This window comes from Callospermophilus lateralis, chromosome 16, assembly GCF_048772815.1.
Source record: "Callospermophilus lateralis isolate mCalLat2 chromosome 16, mCalLat2.hap1, whole genome shotgun sequence".
NCBI lineage: Eukaryota > Metazoa > Chordata > Mammalia > Rodentia > Sciuridae > Callospermophilus > Callospermophilus lateralis.
In genome coordinates, this window is record NC_135320.1 from 53248919 (window position 1) to 53272347 (window position 23429).

General features: G+C 39.6%; 1 protein-coding gene across 1 annotated transcript in view; it reads left to right on the top strand.

Moving 5' to 3' along the window:
* Sdc2 (syndecan 2) overlaps positions 1-5960 on the top strand; it is a 104577-nt gene extending 98617 nt beyond the window's left edge. Inside the window, exons 4-5 of the mRNA XM_076835648.2 lie at positions 4021-4156; positions 5723-5960. Coding sequence (XP_076691763.1) covers positions 4021-4156; positions 5723-5886 — 300 coding nt within the window. The 3' untranslated portion in view covers positions 5887-5960. The remainder of the gene's footprint in view (positions 1-4020; positions 4157-5722) is intronic.
* Positions 5961-23429: the final 17469 nt, after the last annotated feature.

Genomic DNA, 23429 nt, shown 5'->3' on the forward strand with positions numbered 1-23429 from the left:
CAACAGTGGGTTGAAAATTGATTCAAGCTTCTGAAAATTGACTTAAGGAAATAATTGAATCATATCAAGATAAAGAATGCAGACATTTGGAAGATGAGTTTAGAAATTAAAGATACGGGGATGTTTTAATATTTTTATATTCCTTCTATTATTCATATTCAGAGTAATAATAAAAATTAATACATTCATGGAAGATCTATTCATTATGTGTCAAACATGGCTCTAGGTACTGATAATGATAATATTGATCATGAATAACAATAATAATGATGATTTAATTTTCCATTTTGTAGTTACATTGTACAGCTGAATTAAACATTGCCTCTAGGAGGCCATTAGTGCAGATTTTGCTTTTGAATGGGTCTCACAGTGGCATTAATGTCACTGTTGCAGATACTCTATCTAGTTGGTTGTAAATTTATGTGCCTAAAAAGTGAAAAGAACAGTTACTTGTTAGTACAGAGCATCCTTTGTAATCTTTCTCTCCATGCCGTTCCCAGTGGCATCCAAACAACCAGACCTGGATGTGGCAGATCTTTAATAGGCTTCATTTAACCATTGATGCTGCATTTTTGTAATTTCATTTTGCACATATACGTTGAAGAGTTAAGGTATTTCAGATTAGTTCAATACTGTAAAATGGGTTCTGTTTCTATAGAACTTTTCAATGTAAACAATAAATGTTCCTAAATACCTTTAGGGTTGTGTGCTTATAGACCATTCCTGTTAAGTGTAGGTGTGACTCCAGTTCTGTGGACACCTTCTGTCCCCACATCCTTAGATCCCTAGAATGCTTTTGTTTGTTTGTTGTTTGGTTGGCTTTTTAATTTTCCCTCTTATTGACTCAGCAGCTGAGTCAAAGGGAGCTGGACAAGTCAACTGTCTTAAATGACTTTAGGAACTCAAACCTCAGGTGAATCCATGTGTTCTGGCATGGTCATGGGATAGAGATGTTGTGGATGACTTAAACTTGGGGTTGAATATTTCGGTAGCTACTATGTCCATTTCTTTTCCCACCAGAGTCTCTCCCTAGACACAAACCTAAGTGTCTTGTCACTTACGTTTTCTTTCCCCTTTCCTCACCCCTAATAGCAAAGTGGTGCTCAGGAGCAGTGAAAAGCTTCCTAGATTAGAACTCAGATAATCCGTTCTCTGCTCTGTTGTCTGTCCTTCTGCCAGGCAGCTAGTTAGTGATGGGCTTTCCACGAGAAGAAAAATGGAGAAAACTCCAGCAAAATAACTGCCAATGAGCGTCTCTCTTCAGCTTTATAGAGGCCTCAGATTTTCTATGATAGTAATGTAGAAAACAGTGACATATGGGTACACGTACAACAGTGAAAAGATATGTTCTATATACCTCTGTATTTTGTAAGCCATTGCAGGTTGACGTTTAGGTAGTATGGAACTTCTTGCAGTTTGAAATGCAAAGACGGTTCAGTCCATCTATCACACTTTATTATATGCCATCTTCAGCAGAAGCCGGTGTGTTCTTATCACTAAGACAGGGACCCACATCTTGCATACCCTGGAATTCAGTTGATCCACCTTGTCTAGCTTGTGGTCCTTTCTAGAAATGAAGGTTTAAAGTAACCCAAGGAGATCACATCTTTTCTTCTTATATTCTTTAACCCTCTCAACTTAAGCAGCAGGCTTAAGTTTATTTTGAATGAACCCCAGCTTTGAAGAAGTGGTCATTCTTTGACCAGACCATGGCATGTTGGACTGCAGAGTCTTAATGAAGATTGGTGGAACTCTCAGGAAGAATTAAAGGGGGGGGGGAACCTCATTTTCTTTATAGCCTAACAGAGTTGGCAGTGGTTTTCAACAATAGTATGGGCCAATGAGAGTTGATAACTTATTTGTGTAGAACATCTCAAACTACAGGCTTCTCAAACCATCGAATCATTTGGATAGCTTTAAATAAATAGCAATAATAATCAGTGCTACCTCTCCCACCCCAGACCAATTAAAAACAGAATCACTAGTTGTAGGGTCGTTTTATTTCTAATGATTTTCAAGTAATTCAGATTTTCATATTTCAATATAACCTTGTGTGATGTCACACGAGATGGCCAGTGACAATGCTGAACATTAGAAGGGCAACATATATTCTGTAGAATTTAAAGTGCTCTCTGGTTTAAGAGAGGTGAATGATCAGAAGAAAAGAAGGGACAAATCTGGACTGAATAGGAGAATTGCATAAGCCAGAGAACGGATTTTAAAATCATTTAGCCTAAGTGAGAGGTGGTGGAAATGGATGTCAGAATTTTTCTTCTCAAAAGTAAGTGGTGGGCTGGGAGGAAACTAGAACCTACCCAGCATATGCATTTCTCAGGATGTTGTAGGAACTTGGGGTATGAGGTGTTAACGGCCTGTATGAAGCTGCGGAAATGAGAATCCAAGAAAGAAAAATTTAATTTGAGAGATTGGTAAGAGGCAAATTGACAGGACCATGATATAGGGAGACACTGTATAAAATTTGCTAAAATAGTATGTCTTCCCTCCAAATATGTTACCATTAGTGGAAATAGAAAAGAGGACTGATCTGATTCAGTGGTAAATTTCTTTCTAAATTTGACAAATAGAGTTCAAAGTGTCACAGCCAAGGGTCAGTGTCCTGTAGGCTGCTGGCTAGGCAGGAATATTGCTAAATGAAACTGAAGCAGTGAGAGTAATTACCATAGACTTTCTCTCTAGCACTGTGGAGTATCCAAGAACCTGGGAGTGTCCTTCATTAGATGGGGAAACTGAGGTCTAGAAAAGTCACATGACTTGGTCAGTCCCACAGGAACTACTGGAAGAACCCAGGTCCTTTGAAGTCCTAGTCCAGGGTTCATGGAAGTACTTGGACTAAGTAGAGGGAGGCTGGGGGCTTCTCCCCACAGTGGGAGCAAGAGAACATGGTTGGACACAAGAGAATGCCTGAAAAGGAGCTGTCACTCAGTGCCCTGGGTGGCAAAGAGATGGAGGAGTAAGGAGAGTCACGGCAGTGGTGTTAGGTCAGAGCAGTAGAAGGGAGATGGTGGCCAGAAGTCAGGAGAGTGGTGAGAAAGGGGAAATCTTACAAAACGCCTGCTTACGAAAATGTCATTAGCATTATTATGCACTCACGAAGCATCCATCTTGCCTGTTCATGTGATGGGTTTTATGCAAACCCATGAATTACATGGGTCCACCATGGGCCTTGCCCATTGATACAAACATACAAAATGGTAGTTCCGATTATTTCTTAAACTCATTTTTTTTTCCTTAAAAAGGAACATTGGAATATACTCACCCATTATTTACTGTTTCCAGCACATTTAATATTGTTATTACTATTTTTTTTTTTTTCCATGTTGTGGGGTCAAACCTAGGGCCATATGCATCTAGGTAAGCACTATACACTGAGCTACATCCCTGGCCCCTGGCATATTTTTTTTTTTTTTAATTACAGTGCCAGGTATGGTGGTGCATGCATGTAATCCCAGCAACTACAGAGACAAGTTCAAGGCCAGCCTCAGCAATTTAGCATGGCCTTCAATAACTTAGTAAGACCCTGCCTCAAAATAAAGAATTTTAAATTTACAAAAAAGGACTGGGAATGTAGCCCAGAGGTAGAAAGCCTCTGGGTTCAAGGTTCAATCCTCATTTAGCCCAGTACTACAATAAATAAGCAAGCAAATATTTTTATATTTACATATAAATATAAATTTATATATATATATATAAATTATACATGATATATTTATATACATTTATTTAGGTATAGTATATATGTTGACTTATAAATAAGTATATACAGGAGCTGGAGTGTGGCTCAGTGGTAGAGCACTTGCCTAGCATGTGTGAGGCACTGGGTTCAATCCCTGGCACCACATGAAAATAAAAACAAATAAAATAAAGGTATTGTGTCCACCTACAACTTAAAAAAATATTTTAAAAAATAAGAGCACATACATATGTACATGTATATGTCTATATATATTTACTTGTTTATTTATTAATTAACAGTAATGTTTTTAATTTTTCCCATACCAGTCACCTGAAGAAATTAATAAGGAAGAAGTTCAAAACTCTGACTCAAAAAGGAAAATGGACTCTACTGACGAGAATACAAATGTGTACACTGAGAAGCACTCAGACAATCTGTTTAAACGGACAGAAGTCCTAGCAGGTGAGTTGTGGGTACGGGTCAGGTGGGAGGATACTTAAATAGGGCTCTTTTTTTCTTTTTAATATATTTTTTTAAGTGGACACAGTATCTTTATTTTACATTTGTGTTGTGCTAAGGATCGAACTCTGTGCCTCACGCATGCTAGGTGAGCACTCTACCACTGAGCCACAACCCCAGCCCAGGGCTCTTTTTTTCTAAGTAGTATTCAGAGATGTAGCAAAGCTTGCTGCCTCACTGTTCCCTCCCACTGGAAGCAGTATTGAGAGCCTTTCATTCCACAGTAAGAGGCAAGAGGCTAGGCACACTTTGTTTTCTGCTAGCTCCCTGAGCCCAGCCCATAGTAGGCCATTGGGTGGGAACAGTAAAGATCTGTATAGGATCAGAACAGTTTAGAAATGGATGTATAAGGGTTTGAAGTTCAGTCAGCCTTGCTTCAAATCATCCCTGATATCAAAACAAACTTAGGAGAAGGAAATGTTCTTTGCAGAAAGGACAGTTGATAAGAATACTGCCCAGTTTGAATATCCCTAATCTGAGAATCTGAAATCTGAAATGCACTAAAATCTAAATGCTTTTGAATGCCAAGATGATACCACAGTGGAAAATCCCACACCTGACCTTGTATGATGGATTGATGTCAAAACCTAAGCACAACATGAACTTTGCTCCATGCACAAAATTATTTTAAATATTGTATAAAATTTCCTTTAAGCTATGTATATAAGGTGTCAATGAAACATAAACGCATCTCATATTTAGACTTGGATCCCATCTTCAAGATATCTCATATGTATGCAAGTATTGCAAAATCCATAAAAGTTCATAAATGAAACATTTCTGGACCCAAGAATTTCCAATAAGAGATATTCAACCTGTTCTAACACTTGCTCGTCTTATCTTTTCTTTTTGCATTATTGGGAATTGAACCCAGGGGTACTCTACCACTGAGCTACAACTCCAATCCTTTTTTATTTTTATCTTGCTAAGTTGCTAAGACTGGTCTTAAACTTGTGATCCTCCTACCTCAGCTTCCTTAGTAGCTTGGATTACAGGTGTGCACCACAGCACTTGGCTAACATTTGTTTTAAAGAGGAAGATTTGCAAGATTTAAGAACAGCTAATCCTTGAAAGAATAGTCTCACATTCAAGACTAGAAAGAAATTTGCATGCTTTTCTTCATATTTACTCTTTTAAATGTTAAAAGATGTTAATTCAATTATATCATGTTTTGTGTTTTCATTGAAAAAGCAATTAGAAGATTAGAATATAAAATGTAAGTACTGAAAAGACAAAAGCCTCTGAAAGTATGGAATTAGTTGAGGTCACAGCCAGATTTTTCTTATTGGGTTTTTGGGTGTTATTAATACTAATCAAAGAAAGTATTGTACCTTCCTAAGGAATGTTAAATTTGCATAATCACTTTTATTGAATCCAAGCTTTCTTTTTTTAAAAAATGGGTTTTCAAATTAAGCCTTTTACAAAAATGGAAATAGATTAGGTTTGACAAAGCATTTCTGCAACCCTTGAATCCCATCTAAATATAATCTTCCTTTTGGTGGCTTTCAGCTGTCATTGCTGGTGGAGTTATTGGCTTTCTCTTTGCAATTTTCCTTATCCTGCTGTTGGTGTACCGCATGAGAAAGAAGGACGAAGGAAGCTATGATCTTGGGGAACGCAAACCATCCAGTGCTGCTTATCAGAAGGCACCTACTAAGGAGTTTTACGCATAAAACTCACACTTTAGTGTCTCTATTTATGAGATCACTGAACTTTTCAAAATAAAGCTTTTGCATAGAATAATGAAGATCTTTGTTTTTTGTTTGTTTTTTTGTTTTCATTGAAGAGCCATTCTGGCACTTTAATGACAAAATCCCATTGTATTTAAAACTTTTCATGTATTTCTTTAGAACAACGTAAAATTAAAATTTAACATCTGCAGTGTTCTGTGAATAGCAGTGGCAAAATATTATGTTATGGAAACCCTGGATGTTCATAGAATTGGTTTAAACTTTTATGCGCAAATGCAAAATGATTGTTTTTAACCTATGGTTCTAAGATAAAAGCTGTGTCATTTGTGTCAGCATGTCTCAGATGGACCTTACCAAGTTGGTCTTACTTTTGTTAATTTATCTGTTGTACCCTCTTCTCTGCCCTCTCCTCTTGTCCCCTTAAAAAACAAACCAAACCCTATGCCTTTTGTAGCTGTCATGGTGCAATTTGTCTTTGGATGATTCAGATAATGGTAACTTAGTGTACATGTGATTTTTCAAATAATGTAAACTTTAACCTCCACTTTGTATAAATCTTTAAATGTCAGACTATCCATTTTACACTTGCTTTATTTTTCATTACCTGTAGGTTCAGGCAGATTTGCAACAGCAAGTTAATGTGTAAAATTGGATTATTACTACAAAACTGTTTAGTCCTATCTATCTAATCAGATCTTCTTCTGGGAGGATTTGATGTGAGTTACTGACAAGCCTCAGCAAACCCAAAGATGCTTAACAGTATTTTGAGAAGTTGCTGCAAATTTCTTTGGCCACTGTATTTGTTAATTTCTTGCAATTTGAAGGTACGAGGAGGGGTTTAAAGGAAAAAAAAAATCAGTTTTTGTTCTTAAAAATGCATTTAAGTTGTAAACATCTTTTTAAGCCTTTGAAGTGCCTATGATTCTATGTAACTCGTCGCAGACTGGTGTTAATGAGTATATATAACAGTTTAAAAAAGTTGGTATTTTATAAGCACAGACAATTCTAATGGTAACTTTTGTAGTCTTATGAATAGACATAAATTGTAATTTGGGAACATAAAAACTACTGAATAAATCATGTGGCCTAATATTGAAAATGTCACTGTTATAAATTCTGTACATTTTCGATCAAATGTACATCTCCCCTTTGCTAACGACCGTCTGCTCTCAAGGATGACGTGGGTTTGATTTCTAAGTGTTTCCACAGTATCTGTAAATCAAGACCAAAGAGCCTGTCAATGAGCTATTTATTACCAAATTTACTTCTGAATTGGCCAGAGGAAATCTGAATGTATGATCCTGTGTGTGTCTGGGTTACTGATGCTGGAAGGCTGCCAGGGAATTTTGACGTTTGCAACCTTTATAGAATAGCTAATGGCAGTACTGAGACAGATGCATAACTTTTAAGGCTGTAAATTCCAAAGAACCAAAGGGGGCTTTCTGGAAGGAGGTGTCTCAGGCTTAGTCCTATAGATTGACTTACCTTTGAAACTATTCCTGAAGCTTAACTATTCCTGAAGCTTAACAGAAGAGCCAGGATACGGAACACCACAGGTCACTATATGGAAGGAGGGAAGGGCAGAGAGGCCTTGCGTGTTACAGTGAGGATCCTGCTGCTCAGGATTGAAGTTTCTGGAGTGACACTTGAGGATGTGAAGGTCTGAGGGTGCCCTGTCTGCGTACTTACTGTACTGAACATTTCCTTTTCCTATTTTATCATTCATTTTGTTTTAAACTGAGTTATGGAAGTGGGAAGAAGACAGAAAACAAGTGATTTTTTTCCCCAACATATAACTTACTTTATTTAATAAAGTTCGAATGATTCATTTAGAGAACATTCCCTGGAATTGCCACAGAACTCACTCTAATTTTTTTGTTGTTGTTTTGTTTTTAAAGCTACACTTAGAACAGTGTTTGCCTAAATCCTTAATGGCCTTAATTCTCAAATGCCTGCCCCATCACTTCCAGACTCAGTTAACTTTGCTTAGAACGATTAAAAGGAAATGATAGGCCCTTCTCAAGCCACACAGTCCCCCTCAATCACAGAGATTAAGAATGCAGTGGGTATACCTCTCAATGTGCAAAGCAGAGTGAAATTCTATTCATAGAAAACTTGCTTGGAATATCCGTGCCAGGAAAAGAAATTTTCTGGCAAATATTTTGTCACTGCTGTAAAGCAAAATATTTGTTAAAGTGCCAAAATAAAGTCTGTCATGGCGAAAGTAAATCATTGTATAGACTGACATCCAGTTTTCTTCAACTGTACTGTTTTCTGCTTAGTTTTTTTTTTCTCTCTAATTTTTTGGATGCAGAAAATAATTCTATAAAAAGCATTAGTAATCATTAGTGAGTTCAGGAAAATTTCAGTAAAATATAAATATTAAAATGAGTGTGAAAAGTTCCTCTTTCCTTAACCACATGCAACTTTTCCCTGTGTGAATACAGCTTTGTGTTTGAGAGACTTGTGGTATTTCAACTATCTGTTTTTAGCACATCACCTGGTATGGGTGGGAGGGATAATCTCTTTTGTTTCCCCCCAGAGTTTTAGCTGCAGGTGTATGGTAAATGAACTTTAGGATTAAAATCTGATTAATATTGAATTTAAATAGAACAAGATTATGGAAATTGCCATCAATTGACATTAAAAGTCAGTAGTTTCACATCAAGTGTTTAGTGAGTTGATATTTTGGTAATGTACTTTTTTTGCAGATTAGATAAAATGTTCTTGCTAGTTGAGGAACAGTCTTACTTAATATAGGATCTAAAAGCTAAATGAGTAGAATGTAATTACCCACTCAGATGACCCTAAAGTACTAGTATGTCCTATAGAGGGTGTTGATTCCTTTAAGAACAAGAACTCCTCAGTTTCTAGAAGTTTATTCAAAAATCTTAGACATTTTGAAACTTGAAGGAATATTTTTAAGTGAGGAGAAAAATTATAAAACCTAAACATTGCATGATTAATTTTATAAGGTTTTTCTTTATAGCCTTATTACCATTATATAATGAGCTAGTAGAAAAAGTATATTTTAAAACATTTGGTTTAAAAAGTCCATGACTTTAAGCAACACCATGTCTAACATGAGGTTCTAAGTCCTAGGTCCCTAGTAGGCAACAGTGAGACCCTAAGAGGCTCCCAATCAAGCCAGAAATAAATGGAGTTGTAAGCATTGAGTGATCGCTAAGACCCTTTTCAACAGTGCTAATATTTTATGCCTATAGTGAAATTTGAGATGTGGCCATTTTTAAGGTTTTAAGTTCAGCCAGCATAGAAACCTGTGAGAGGGGCAGAACATCTGTGTGCCTTTTAGTCATAGAACAGTATGAAAATGAATTTTGTCCCACTGTCTCCTAACCCTGGGTAACTTTGCTCAGGATTATAAGTTTCCATTTCTTTTGTCTGCTATATAGGGACTTCAGCAGAGCCCTTTCTGACCAAGGAACTCTGGCAGCCTTGGGAGCAACTTGGTTTCCTGTGAATTAGCTGGGAGGGTGTGTAACCCTAGCCACGGATTCAGCCCACAAATAACAGAGTGACGCTTTAGACTTTGGTGCTTTGGATATGCTGAGCACAAGGTACATTCGTTCCAGTTTTGTTGTAAAAATAGGGCTCAAGTAACATGTTTCTATGTATAAGTCCAACCGACAAATATTTGCCTACTAACTGCACAGGACACATGAGGAAGTTGGGAGTATAGGGATGAACTAGGCAGTCAGACCCTGCTCACAAGGAGCCTTCCTAGACTTGTAAGGTGGATGCATAGTGGAAATAAAATCAATAAATTAGACTTAACAAGTGGGCATTATCAGTTGGTGGTAATTTCCTCAATGGACCTAGTACAGGCTGAGGTAAGGAACTGAAGGACAACCAGTCAGGATGGGCTAGGTATGCTGCAGTAACAGTCAGTCTTAGCAACTTCAAACAGCAAAGATTTCTTTCTTCTTCAAACTACGTGTCCACAGGCTGGTGGAGAGCTGTGCTCTGGATAATTGTCATCCACACTCCAGGGCTCAGGCCTTTAGAGTAGCCTTTATCTGAAACACTGCAAGTTGCTGAGGTAGAAGGAAAAGAGCAGACACACACAGTAAATCTTAAAGCTTGTATCCAGTAGAAATTTGTCACTTCCATCCCAATTTCATTGGCTAAAGCAAGTCTTATGGCCTCACTTAAGGTCCAGGGCACAAAGAAGTGCAATCCTGCTTTGTGCCCAAAAGGAGAGAGATGGGAACAGCCATCATAATCTGATGGCTCAGTCTGGAACCATCTCAGAAGGTGAGGCCTGAGTGCTGTGGAGCCATATATGCTAAAATCAGGACAAGTCTTCTAGGCGATGGGAAGGCCCTAAGGAGGGAACAAGTTTGGCATGTTAGAGGAACAAGGAGCAGATCAGTAGCTGGAAGGGAGGGAGACAGTGATAGAAGAGGTGGGAGAAGAGGATTGAAAAGTACAATCACCTCCTGATCGATCTTCCTTTCTTCTTCTACTTTGGTTACCCTATATTTCATTCCCTACCGGGAAGTCCAGCTGCTCTCAAGGTCTACAGGAACTGCCCCCTGGATGTACATTGTAAGAGAACACAGTGAGAGGGGAGGGCCGGGTTGGAGGTGATTATAGCCACCTAGGAGAGGAAAGTTGGTGGCTTGGCCTAAGGCGGTCAATATGGAGATGGAGAGGACCTGTTTGGGGAGGTAGAACCAAGGGTCTTGCTGAAAAGTTGGTAGGAGTAGAGAGCAAGGAAAGAAAGAAATCAAAGGTGACATCCATATATGTGGCTGAGGAGTGGGTAAATCATCTTCTGAGAAGTGGAACACCAAGGAGAGTTGGCTGACGGTGATCAAGGGTTCCTTCTGTTCTATGTTAAGTTATGACTGTTAGACCCTCAGGACGAGGTGCCAGGTAAACGAAATGGAAGACTGAGTTCAGAGAAGAGGTCTGAGTTGGAGATATAAATTAAGGGATACGGACTGGAGTTGTAGCTCAGTGGTAGAGTGCTTGTCTAGCATGTGTGAGGCTCTGGGTTCAATCCTCAACACCACATAAAAATAAATAAAATAAGGATATTGTGTCCATGTACAACTTAAAAATATTTTTTGAAAAATTAAGGGATCTGTCCATCATGTGTCTCAGTTTATTTCAGCTCTTTTCTTCTCTGCTCTGTATATATTGAGGGGATGGGGTGGGAAACAGAGGGAGCGAGTGGAGTATTCAAGGTTGACCCAAGCAAACTACATTTCCTAACTGGCCCCCTGGGAAAGGTTGGCCAATGGAAGACACTGGTAAAAGACCACATTCAGGAAGAGGGGAAAGCCAGAGTACATTTCCCTTCTCTGGGCTGTGTGCCACATCTCTAGCATGGATCCATCTTTGCTGTGGTTTGAATTTCCATAAGGCAGGCCTTCTTTCATGGTTCCAGTTCCCATTACTCCTAAACTCTCATCACCCACTTTCCCACTGTCTCTCTAGCCCTAGTTAGGGTAGCAGCTTCCTGATGCTGCTATTCTCTGGGTAACTTCACCCGCCTCAGTTTGCCCTTACAGTTTTTCCAACATCTTTGAAACTGACTGCAGTGTTAAATTCTCTACTGCAAAGTCCAATCATGAGTTCTGTTTTCCTTCCTGGACTTTCCCAGCATGAGTTACATGTTCCTTCCTGGACTTTCAACAGGTGACAAGGCAGTGAACAGCCTGTAGATAGTATTAAAAGCCATGGGACTAGATGAGATTATTTGGAGAGGTAAGAGAGAGATGCAGGATGGCCTTGGGTCTTCCTTCTAGCAACATCTGACTATCTTTTTAGGAGAACCACTTCCAGATTCACCCTGCAGCAGTGATTTGCCATTTTGACAGATGCTTAGCAAAGAACACAGTCTTTAATTTCAAAGAGTAGGGTAGGGGTAATCCCCATAATACACCATAGAGAGCACATTTTTGAGCAAATTAATAAGTATGTAAGGGAAGCCACTTCTGGTGATTAATTACAAAATATGAACTGCTTTTAAAATAGAACAGAGTAATTGGGCAGAGAAGTGGGATTTATACAGTCAAGAAATGTCTTTATTATCTGTGTTTACAGTGCGAACATATCAGCAAAAAAAGCAGCAAGTAATTCCTCTAACTTGTAGCTTTGTCCAGGGGTCATGGAAAGCAAGATTTTTTTTTTCTTTGCCTCCCTCATTATATTTGCTTAGGTAAATACCAGCATAAGCTTGTATTTTCTCTATGAGGCCAATGGCAGGGAAAAACAGTGAAGGTGGTAAAAAGGTAGATGATTTGGTTCTATCAGACCCAGAACTTGGGGATCATGAAAAGTTTTGTTTGTTTTTAGTATTTGTCCATATTTTTATCATTTAGCTCATTTTCTTGTGCTTCCTGGGCACTCATTATTTGCCAGAGTTGGTTCTAGACCCTGGGGAGAGAAAGACAATAAACAATTATGTAGCATAATTAAAGCAAGAAAGTGATCCTTGAACAGAGACCAAGGTGAAGAGATATTTGTGCTATGGTGGGTGGGGTGGGGAGCTTGGGGATTTAGGGATCTGGGGACATTCCAGGCAGAAGGAGTAGTGAAAGTCAAGGCCTGGGGTGTGGAGAGGGGCAAGTGCATCAAAAAGTAGAGCAGTGAGTATTCAGTGAAGTATTCAGAGGCCAGATTATGCATGTGACCTTGTAGCCATAGCAATGACTTCTGAGCGTCATGGCAGGATTCTGAGATGAGGAGTGGTATGATCCAATTTAGGCTTAAAATCGGTTCTCAAACCTCTACAGGCATGAAAACCACCAGGAGGACTTGTTACAACATAGACTTGGGGGCCTGGCCCTGGAGGTTTTGATTCTGCAGGTGGGTGGAACCTGAGAATTTGCATTTTCAATAAATTTCTCAGGTGTAGCTGCTGCTGCTGCTGGTCTGGAGACCCCACTTTAAGAACCACTACTTCACAAGGTTGGCTTTGATTATGATGTTGAGAACAAACTGATCAAGGGTAGTAGGTGTGGGCAAAAATAAAGCAGGGGGCTGCGGATGTGGCTCAAGAGGTAGCACACTCACCATGCACGGGGCGCTGGGCTCTATCCTTAGCACCACATACAAATAAAATAAAGATGTTGTGTCCACCAAAAACTGAAAAATAAATATTAAAAAAATTCTCTCTCTCAAAAAAAAAAAAAAAAAAAAAAAAAAAGGCAGGGCAACTGTGATGTTACTGTTGTCCACAAGGAGAGAGACAATCATGGTGGACAGAAGTGGTTAGATTCTGCACAGCCATGGTAGTAGCTTCCAAGTCTGGAGACCCAAGGAAATGGATTTGTTGGCATTCCATTATAATTCCTAATAACTTAATATTTCCTGACTTTATGGCCAGTCCTTTTTGAAGGTATAGCCAACAGGATTTTCTCACAGTTACTTGGTGACACTCTTTTTTTTCAGATGGCTACAAGTTCTAGAATCTTCCCCTCAGGAACCACTGTGATCCAAACCCTCAACCTCTCTCCTTTCTCTTTGTCCCTGTAACCTTCAACATAGACCTTCATATGCCTTATGTTATAGAAGTCCTTATTTTTACCGTCAGTTCTACGTGTATAGTAGCCCCTCCCTGCAACTGTCTTATCTGCGGTCTTGCTTTCCATAGTCTCAGCTACCCATGGGCAACTGTGGTCTGAAACTCTTAAGTGGAAAATTCCAGAAATTAAAAATCACAAGTTTTAAATAACTTTTTTTTTACAGTATACTGTTATCATTGCTCTATTTTTATTATTAGTAACTGTTAATCTCTTATTGCTTCTGACTTATCAGTTAAACTTTAGTATGTGTATATAGGAAAAAGTAAAACAGTCTATATAGGGTCCAGTACTACTCGCAGTTTCAGGTATTCCCTGAGAGTCTTGAAATGTGCGGCCCCCCCCCCCGCCATGGAAAAGGGGGGATTATTACATTGAGGACCCAGATCAGCTTTGATTCACTTTGTCACCATTCCCCAACCGCCACTCTCACCCTCAGGACCTAGCTTCGTTCCTAGAGTTGTATACGTCATCAGGCCTCTGTTATTAACCTCTTGTTCAATTCCTCTGTGAAATTTGGAAGAGCTTCACATGTCTGGGACCTTCAGCCAAGCAAAACAAAGCAAACAATTTATATGACATCCACTCTAAACAAAATTCAACCAAGTAGGCATCCACAGATATTTGTTAAAAGCTTGGGCTTCGATTTCAACTAGTTAAAACATAGAAAGTCCTCTGATGTGTTGATGGTTTCCTTGCAAATCCATTTTAGCATTTTGCAGATAAATATTTAGCATTTATACGGGGAGCTGATTAGTGTTTTCTTTCTTTGTTCTTTCAATATTTCCGTTGTGCTGTATAATCACCATGCTGGGTCCAGGCTGTCCCTGAGATCAAAAACTACCCTTTTTATGACCCCCTCTCTCATTTATGTGAAGGAGGCTGGGCTATAAACATGGTATGAAAAAAATTCTTATATGCCATCTTGATTGCTAACATCTGTTCAAATTTCCATTCATAAATTTAAAATTCAGGCTTCTGCAGCCATCTGTTTTCTCCCAGCAATCTGAAGAGAAGACAAGCCCAAGGCAGATGTGCAGGTGGGAGAACTCCTCCCTGGCAGGGCCCACTTCTGTAAGATTTTACTTTCCTTTTTTTCCCCCTTAGTAGGGTAGGCAGGATTTCCTTGGTAGGATTGCAATTCCCGTGTCTCAGTGATTCTAGGATTAGCCAATGGCTTTTTTCTCCTTATTCCTCCGAGTTTCTTCTCTCTCCCTCCCTGCTTAAATCTATCTCTGTCTATCTCTGTCTTTGCCTCCCCACCATCTGGTGCCTATTTTATGAACAAGACACCAAAACTAAAACCTCTCCGCAGACTTGCTTAAGGTTGCGTGGTGATCTCGGCAGACACTGGCGAGCTAGAACCTACTTCTTGCCTGGATCACCAGTAATTTTTGAGCTTGCTGAGCGACGGGGTCTCTCATTGGGAATTTCTCCATGGATTACTTTGGCATGGTTAGTGGATATGATTTGGCAGCTGCAGGACCCAGATGCCAAGCTAGGCAATGGCCCTTTTTTATTTTGCTCTTGGCAGTATCATCTATGTCTAAGGGACTGGGCTTCTTCTAAAGCTGCTTGGCTTCATTCCAGGGGTGCTGTTGCAGCAACTGTGAATGCCTTCGAAAGCTGACAGGACACTTGAGGGGCTGCTGGGCTAGAGTGCTCTTTCATATGCAACCCACCTTGGGACTCCCTTTGAGCTTCAAATAATTTTTTTTCCTAGTTTATGTTGAGAAACAAGCCATTAACAGACCACAGGCGAAGTCTATTTGCCATCCTAATGTCCTCTCTGAAAACCTCAGCAGTATGAGCAAGGATCCACCCATCCCAAACCTTAGTTTAACGGTCCAGCCCGTATGCTGGTGGTTTGTGGGACTGCCATGCTGGGTTACAAGCACTCATTTTCATTCTGCTCTGACATTGCTTTTATTTATAACTCATGACTGATGCTTTGGGCCTCACTGTGTGATCTGAAATGAGTCAGTTAACCACTCTGAGCCAACATTTCTCAAAATGCCAATGGAATAGAAGACGTTGATACTTTATATCCCTTATCTCTGCTTGGTACAGTTTGAATATATCCACCAAAGCTCACGTGTCAGAAACCTAATTCCTAAATCGTTTTTATTAGGTAGAGGTGGAGCCTTTGGGAAGTAATTAATGCCCCAGGAGGGCGTTAGTGCCTTTTTAAGAAGAAGAGACACCCAAGCTAGAATGTGCTTGCTTGGCCATATTATGAGGCAGCAAGAAGGCCTCACCAAATGCTGGTGCCATGTTTTTTGGACTTCACAGCCTCCAGAACTGTTCTTCATAAATCACCCAGTCTGTGACATTCAGTTGTAGCAACAGGAAATGGAGTAAGACATTGCTAGTGAGTAGATCACCGAGGTGATATTTTTGCTGGGTGAGGAAGAACATGGCAGGCATAATTAACCTCAATATTACCTATATTTCTGTATTCAGAAGCATATTGTCACCGCACAGAGTTGCCCTAGCCATCAATTTCACCCGGCCTCCCACCACTGTCACTGACACAGCCCCTCTCTGCTCTCACCATCTATACCCTGTCCACTTACCTGACTCTGTGGACTTCTCAGGGCTTAGGATGGAGAAGTACATGAAGATAAGGTTGCAAACCTAACTTTATAGTTTAGTGTCAGGGATTTAAAAGAATCTAGAGCAGAGACGGCAGATACCTGATTTGGGGGTCTCTCTTTCCTCTTCTCCATTCATGCAGGCATCATTAACTGGTTCTTCCATGCTCTCCTGCTAAGGCCGACCTCAGACAGGGTTTGAAGTAACCACAAGTAATTGATTGGAATTGGGTTGGAAGATGAAACCTATTCACTAACCTTGGCCTAGAGAGACACTAGTCTTGAGGCCATAGTTTTTCTGAATCAGCCATGCCATAAGTTGAATAGGTTTGTTCTGTTAAAATAGGTTAGCCTAAGGAACCGAGCCTAATTTACAATACTGTGTTGGGGGAAAAATGCATTTGAAACTTGAAATGTTAACTTATAAAGAGGGTTTGGGAAGCAATTGGTACATAAACAGGATCCTGCCTACGGCTGGCTATGTTATAAGAATGGTTGATGTTGAGATTGTGGGCTGCCTGGTTCTCATCCTAGCCCTACCTCCTACTGGCTGTGTATCGGTAGGTGAGTTAATTAACCTCTTTGTAGTTTACTTCCTGCATCTATAAAATGAGGAGGGTCATAATATGACCTTCCTCATAGTATTATTACAATGATTAAAGTACTGAGAACAGTGCATGGCATTCAGGAAATATGGTATAAGGATTCATGAACTAAAAGAAATACTAAGTTCTAACCATAACTGGGAGCTGCATCCCTTTCCTTTGTACTCTTCATAAAACAAAAAACAGTGATCATAAATCTTCAGTGTATATAAGGTATGTGCTATCATTATCTCTTCCTCATTTATTTAACACGCTATAGATATATTAACTCATTTAATCCTCCCAGTAACTTTCTGAGACTCGGTATTTGTCTCCATTTTACAGAAGAAATAACTGAGGCTTTTGTACATCGTATTAAAATGTACTGATTCCGCCATATAAACCCCTTAGGCACCTCTCTGACACACACATCCTCGTTCATTACCCTATGCCTGAGGCAAGGAGAGGCTTCAAAGACTTTGCCCAGATGTCTTTAGTAACACTGACATGTCTCAATTGATAAAAATGTGAGCTGCTGAAGGTAGTGAATGTGGACCTCATTGACATCTTTTCCCAAATTCTGTTATTTAAACTTTACTTTTAAAATGATCTTTTGCTAAGAAAGAATCAGGACACAAAAAGAACCAGGAGACTATAAAAATATTTCTACTACTCAGTGAGTACCAGTGCTAAGGTGACCATAATCCTTCCAGAACATTATTTGTTTCTCTCTTTTTTTTTTCCACCCACAAAATGAAATTGCATGGTGCATACTTCTGTTCTATTACCTACTTTTTTTCTTTTTTTGTCAATGATCTCCAGTTTTCCATTTCAACACATTTCATCTCATCTAATAATAGACTACAAATATATTTCCCAATTGTCTCCAAAATGTGCTTTATCACTGGTTTATCCAAGCCTGGATCCTATCCAGGACCACGATTGCATCTGCTTGTTATATCCCATAAGCCTCTTTTAATCTATCCTTTTTTTTCATGACACAGATTTTTTTGAAGAGTCTGAGCCAGTTGCCTTGCATCCTGGACTTTCTTTCTTTTTAATTTGGAAAGGATCCCAAATATGTAGTAAAATTGCTGAACAAATCATTGCTTTCCACCCCCCCCCCCCCGCCACCCCGAAGCATGTGAGTAAAAGTTGCTGAAGTAAAGCCAGATCATTTCCTTTGGAAATAATATTATTCCTAGATATCTAAGTGCATTTCCTACAAAAAAAGGACATTTTCCTGCATAACCGCTATATAACATAGCACTAAATCAGGAAATGAACATGGCTCCATCACAGGAGAGAGAATGCCCTCTAATCCTGTTTCTCTAATCTCCCTTATAGTGTGTGTGTTTTAGGAAAGGGATCCAGTCTAGAATAGTGTATTGGGTTTTCTTGTCATGTCTCTTTAGTATCCTTTAATTGGTACATTCTTCAATCTTTTCTTGACTTTCATGACCTTGATGCTTGTGAAGATTAAAAACCCCAGTTACTTCATAGAATATCCCTCACCTTAGATGCATGTGATATGTCTTCTTGAGCACGTTCAAGTTATGCATCTTAGCAGAATTATTAACTGATGCTTTAATACATTGTCATTGCACCCTATTAAGTGGCATAGGATTTAGATTTGTCTCTTTACTGATGATGTTGATATTGATCTTTGATTAAGGTGACATTTTCCAGGCATTCTGCCCTTTATCTTTAGTAAGTATCTTGTGGTTAGCTACTTTGAGTCTGTGTCAATAACCTGTTTCTTATCATATTTTCAATTTGCTCTTTATATCAGTCTGAAGTCATGGATTCTGATTTCACTAAAGGTCTCCCAATCTGTTATTATTGTTATTTATTTTCATGTTTATATTGTTCTATATTTGGCTAGTCAGAGTTCCTTCAAACTGACCTCTGGGTCCTTTTGACATAATTTCTCTCTAAATTCATTTAACACGTTCTTACTTTTAGCACTTATTTGTGTTTTAGAAAAAAAGAAACTTGCAGCTTATCTTGTACTCCCTCTAGCCTGGCTCTGGTATCAACTATTTATCCAAGGATCCTTGGTGACATTTAGTGGAGAATGGAGTTTAAAAACCACAATCCAGTCACTCAGCTTACTCTTTGCTACTGGGGTGTCACTGCTCTCAGACTTTCTCAGTGCATGGAGATAGGAATGTGTATCTGCTATATTTTTACATTTATTTTCACCTATCTATCATGTATCTGTCTGTCTATCAATTATCCATCTGTATCTTGAAAACTATTAATTTACATCATTGTCTCCATGGATAATCTAGTACCATAAAGTTTATTCTAGTTTCCTCCTTTCCATTTTTGGAACTCCCTCTCCCATGAGATATCTTCTTTCCTTGTACTTAATATATTTATTCATTTAATCAATCTTCCTGCAAATAACCTATCATTCACTTGCCCTGCTTATATTACATGGGTTCCAATACCCCACACTGGGTCAACCTACCGCATGGATGCCCTGTGCAATCCACTCAAACCCCCAATCCTACACCAGGCATCCCTGTCTGCATAGACATCCTCATTAACCAAATGGACTCCAACACTCCATGCCAGCTACTTACCTCCACTCCTCCACCAAGGTGAATGCTGTCCTTCCTCTCCCCTTTTGACTTTGACACTCTGCTGAACTGCGTTTGTCATGTGACTGTCCTCCTCGGTCTTCTAAGGATCAACATCCCATACTGGGCTGCACCTCTATGAGAAAGAACACCCTCCTCACCTTGGTCTGGCTTTGACACCTCTCTTAGGGCCACTTTTTCTCCTGAAGACAATCAATTCCCCATTCAGCTTCTCCAACCTCACTTGCAGCAACCCTTATACATAAACATCCTCCATACCTTTTTTGAGCCAGGTCATTTCATGCCAGGCCACTGGCTGTTGTAGATACCCTCTTTGTCTCATTTAAGAGTCAGAACCCTCTCAATGTCACCGAGGTTTGCCGTTACCACCATCACCACCCCTGCACATGCACGTTTTCTTAGTTCTGTCTAATGACACACACACAGCCTTCTTAGCTCTGTCTATGATTGATTGCTGCACAACTTGTTCATGAAGGAGAGAGGAAGGGAAAGAAGATGAGGAGAAGTTTTTTTTTTTTTTATACTAGGAATTGAACCAAGGGTTCTTTACCCCTGAGCTACATCCCAGCCATTTTTACTTTTTATTTTGAGACAAGGACTCACTAAGTTGTTGGGGGCCTCTCTAGGTAGCTGAGCCTGACCTCAAATTTACAATCTTTCTGTCTTATCCTTCCAAGCTGCTGGGATTGCAGGCATTTGCCACACCTGGTTGGCATTTAAGGAATAGAATGCACTAGCACTTCATCACTAGCTTCAACTTCCACCAACAACTGAGATAGCAGTTCCATTTCTTAGTCACTGGCTCAGTGAAAAAGTATGCAGGGATAATTCATGAATTTGTTTTCTGTGGACAGTGTTGTAGGGAGAGGAATATTTTTGTAGGAAGAGGGAAAGCCAGAGAAAGATTCCTATTTTTCTTTCCCAAAGAATTTGGTGAGGAAAGATGCCAGTTTGTAATAATCAGTGGGAAATGGTGTTAGTTTGTTGAAGATGCCATAGCAAAGTACTACAGATAGGGTAGTACTAAAAAACAGAAATTTATTTTCTACAGTTCTGGAGATCAGGAGTCTGAGTTCCAGGTATTGGCAAGGTTGACTTGTCCTGAGACCTCTCTCCTTGGCTTGTAGATGGCCCTCTTTTCCTTTTGTCTTCACATGACCTTTCCTCTGTATATGTCTGTGCCCATTCTCCTCTTTCAGTGACATGAGTCCTTTAGATTGGCTGAGGATCCACCCAAATGAACCTCATTTAACTTCATTACTTGTGTGTGGAGGGGGGGGGGGGGCTCTGGGGATTGAACCCAGGACTTTGTGCATGCAAGGCAAGCACTCTACCAATTGAGCTATATCCCCAGCCCCTTAACTTCATTACTCCTTTGATAGCTATCTCCAGATACAGTCACATTCCGAGGTAATGGAGGCTAGAAATTCAACGTGATTTGGTAGGGAACAAAGACCCTAAAAGAAACATACTCCTGGAAAGCAAAACATCTTGTATTGTTCTTTATGTGTTGAGAATGCCTTGTGCAGTTATAGATTTTGAAGACTTCCTTATTTGAATGACTAACCTTCTTATAAATTCTTATTCTTTCTTACTCCTTCCTAGTAAAGATTACTGCCACCAGAGCTAGGAAAATGCTGAACTCTTTGGTGGACTGTACAGGAGGTTTTGACCTTTCGTTTCCTGAATCATGTAAATAAAGGCCAAAGGAAGTGAGATTAAAAGAAAATGAATACATGTTAAGCGAACCTAGAAGCTCAGAAGCTCACTATAGAACCCACTTGAGGAGACAGAATGACTCAGTGGTTCTTGTTATGAAGTGGTACCTGACCCAGGGGTGATGGTATAGACACAGAAGTCAGAGACACTGCCCCATGAAATAAAAAGGACATAGCCTAGACGTTTTGGAGGCACTCTGCTCAAGGAGAAACAGAGGACCAGGTTCAATGCACCGTGAAGTGTCAATCCAAAGATATCCAGGTATCAGGCCACTGGATAAAGTCAAGATAAGGAAACAGAGCAAGAGGGTTTAGCATGGAAAGTACAAAGTGGAACGTGGTGCAATTTTCTGAACCACTGGGACATAACTGTAGGAGCTGTTTATAGGGCCTCAGCAACTTCAGCCATGGGTGATGAGGAAGTTGTTAGGATAACCAATTCAGGAGCGCTATAAATCAAGACTCTTTTGGAAGGAAGTGACAGAAATGCAAGCTCAAATAAGTCTAAATTTATAAAAAGGAATTTATTTGTGTATATTGTGGCAAAGCAGCAATCTAGCTTCAGGCACAGTTGGATCATGGGGTTCAGCACTTTTATGGTCTGTTCAATTCTATTTCTCTCCTTGGGTTGGCTACATTTTCTTTTTTCTTTCTTTCTTTCTTTTTTTTTTTTTTTTACTGTTTATGACTTCAGGGATTAGAAGTGTGTTTACAAATAGAACAACTTTCACTTTCCTTCTTCTGTCCTGGAGAATCGACTCTATCTCTGTCTGTGCTCAATTTTAAAGAAGATTTTGGCCCAGTCTGGATCATACGCCCAACAGTAAACTAATCACATGGTCAGGAAGAAGGCAGACTGAGTCTGGTGTGGGAAGTAGAAGGTGAGGATTAAGTACCAGAATCATGTGGAAAGGGTGAGCCTGAAGATCCCCAGAAGGGTAACAAATTACCAAAAAAAAAAAAAAAAAAAAAAAGAGAGAGAGAGAGAGAGAGAGAGAGAATATGAATTAATGATGGGCAAAACCATCTTTACTAGCATTGGTACCCAAAGTACAAAGCCCTAATATCACATGCAATCCGTCCATTACAGACTGATACGCTCAAACCAGGGAGTGGATGCATTTCCCATGCTTGGGACATCTCCTTTTTGGAATTATTCACTGTGATAGCTCATCCCTAACATGTAGGACAATGACCCCAAGAGAGGAGTTCTGAGATAAGACATCCTGGAGGGTCTTGCTGTGGCTTCTAAGTCAGGACATCTATACCTACTATACCAGGATCCACTCTGACTCACATTTGCTTGTCGTTTTAGTGTCTCTAAGAGACCAGTAAGCAGTTTGCTTAACTGCAGCACATGTAGTAGGCAAAGTGCATTCCAGCTCAGCCAAGCAAAGAAATGAATCTTCAGGTCTCTGGTGAGATGACTTCTGCCATAGAGGCCACTGAATGCATCTGCCTTTGGTGGAAAAATGTCAGCTTCTTTTATTGCAGTCTCTTCTTCCCTCCCTCTGTACCTTCATCTTATCCATCCAGCTATACATATCTATCAATCATCTATCATCTGTCATCTATTATCTATGACATAACATTCACAATTCTAAGTGCTTTGTTTTACAAATACCAACTCCATTATTCTACTTAATCTTCATATCCTCATGGTTCTCTTTGTGTCTCAGCTGAGCAGTTGAGAAGAGGGGTTTCCAGCTGTAGGCTTGTGAAAATCCACACGTTGACACTTGTTATGGTTTAGATGTGGTGTCCTCCAAAAGCTCACATGTGAGACAATGCAAGGTTTGGAGGAGAAATTATTGGGTTATAGCCTTAACGTAATTAGTGAATTAATCCCTGATGGGATTAACTGAGTGGTAACTGGAGGCAGGTGGGGTGTGGCTGGAGGAGCACAGTGGTTCATTGGGGGTATGGCTATGGGGTATATATTTTGTATCTGGGGAGTGGAGATCTCTCTTTCTTCCTTCTGATCATCATGTGAGCTGCTTCTCTCTACCACACTGTTCCACCATGATGTTCTGCCTCACCTGGAGCCCCAAGGAGTATAGCCAGCCTTCTTTGGACTAAGACCACTGAAACTGTTAGACCTCAAGTAAACTCTTCCTCCTCTACAATTGTTCTGTTTGGGCCTTTTAATCACAGCAGCAAAAAAACTAACTAAAACAATCCTGAAGAATCAAAGTAATTCATAATTAAAACTAACAGAGAGTAACGTAGCTCAGAATAAATCAAGGTTACCCTGGAAGATGAACAAGATGTTACATAAGTATTCACTTGAAGTGTTTAGTCCCTGGGTCTTTTGAAAATTGTAATTAATTATAATTCAAGTGACTCTTCTGAATTACCTTAATGTAATATAAATAAACTGAATTCAATCAAAGTTATTAAAGTTCTTCATATGTGATAAATACTGTGCTAAACTTTTTGTGTTTAGTAAATTAGACAGTTTCCT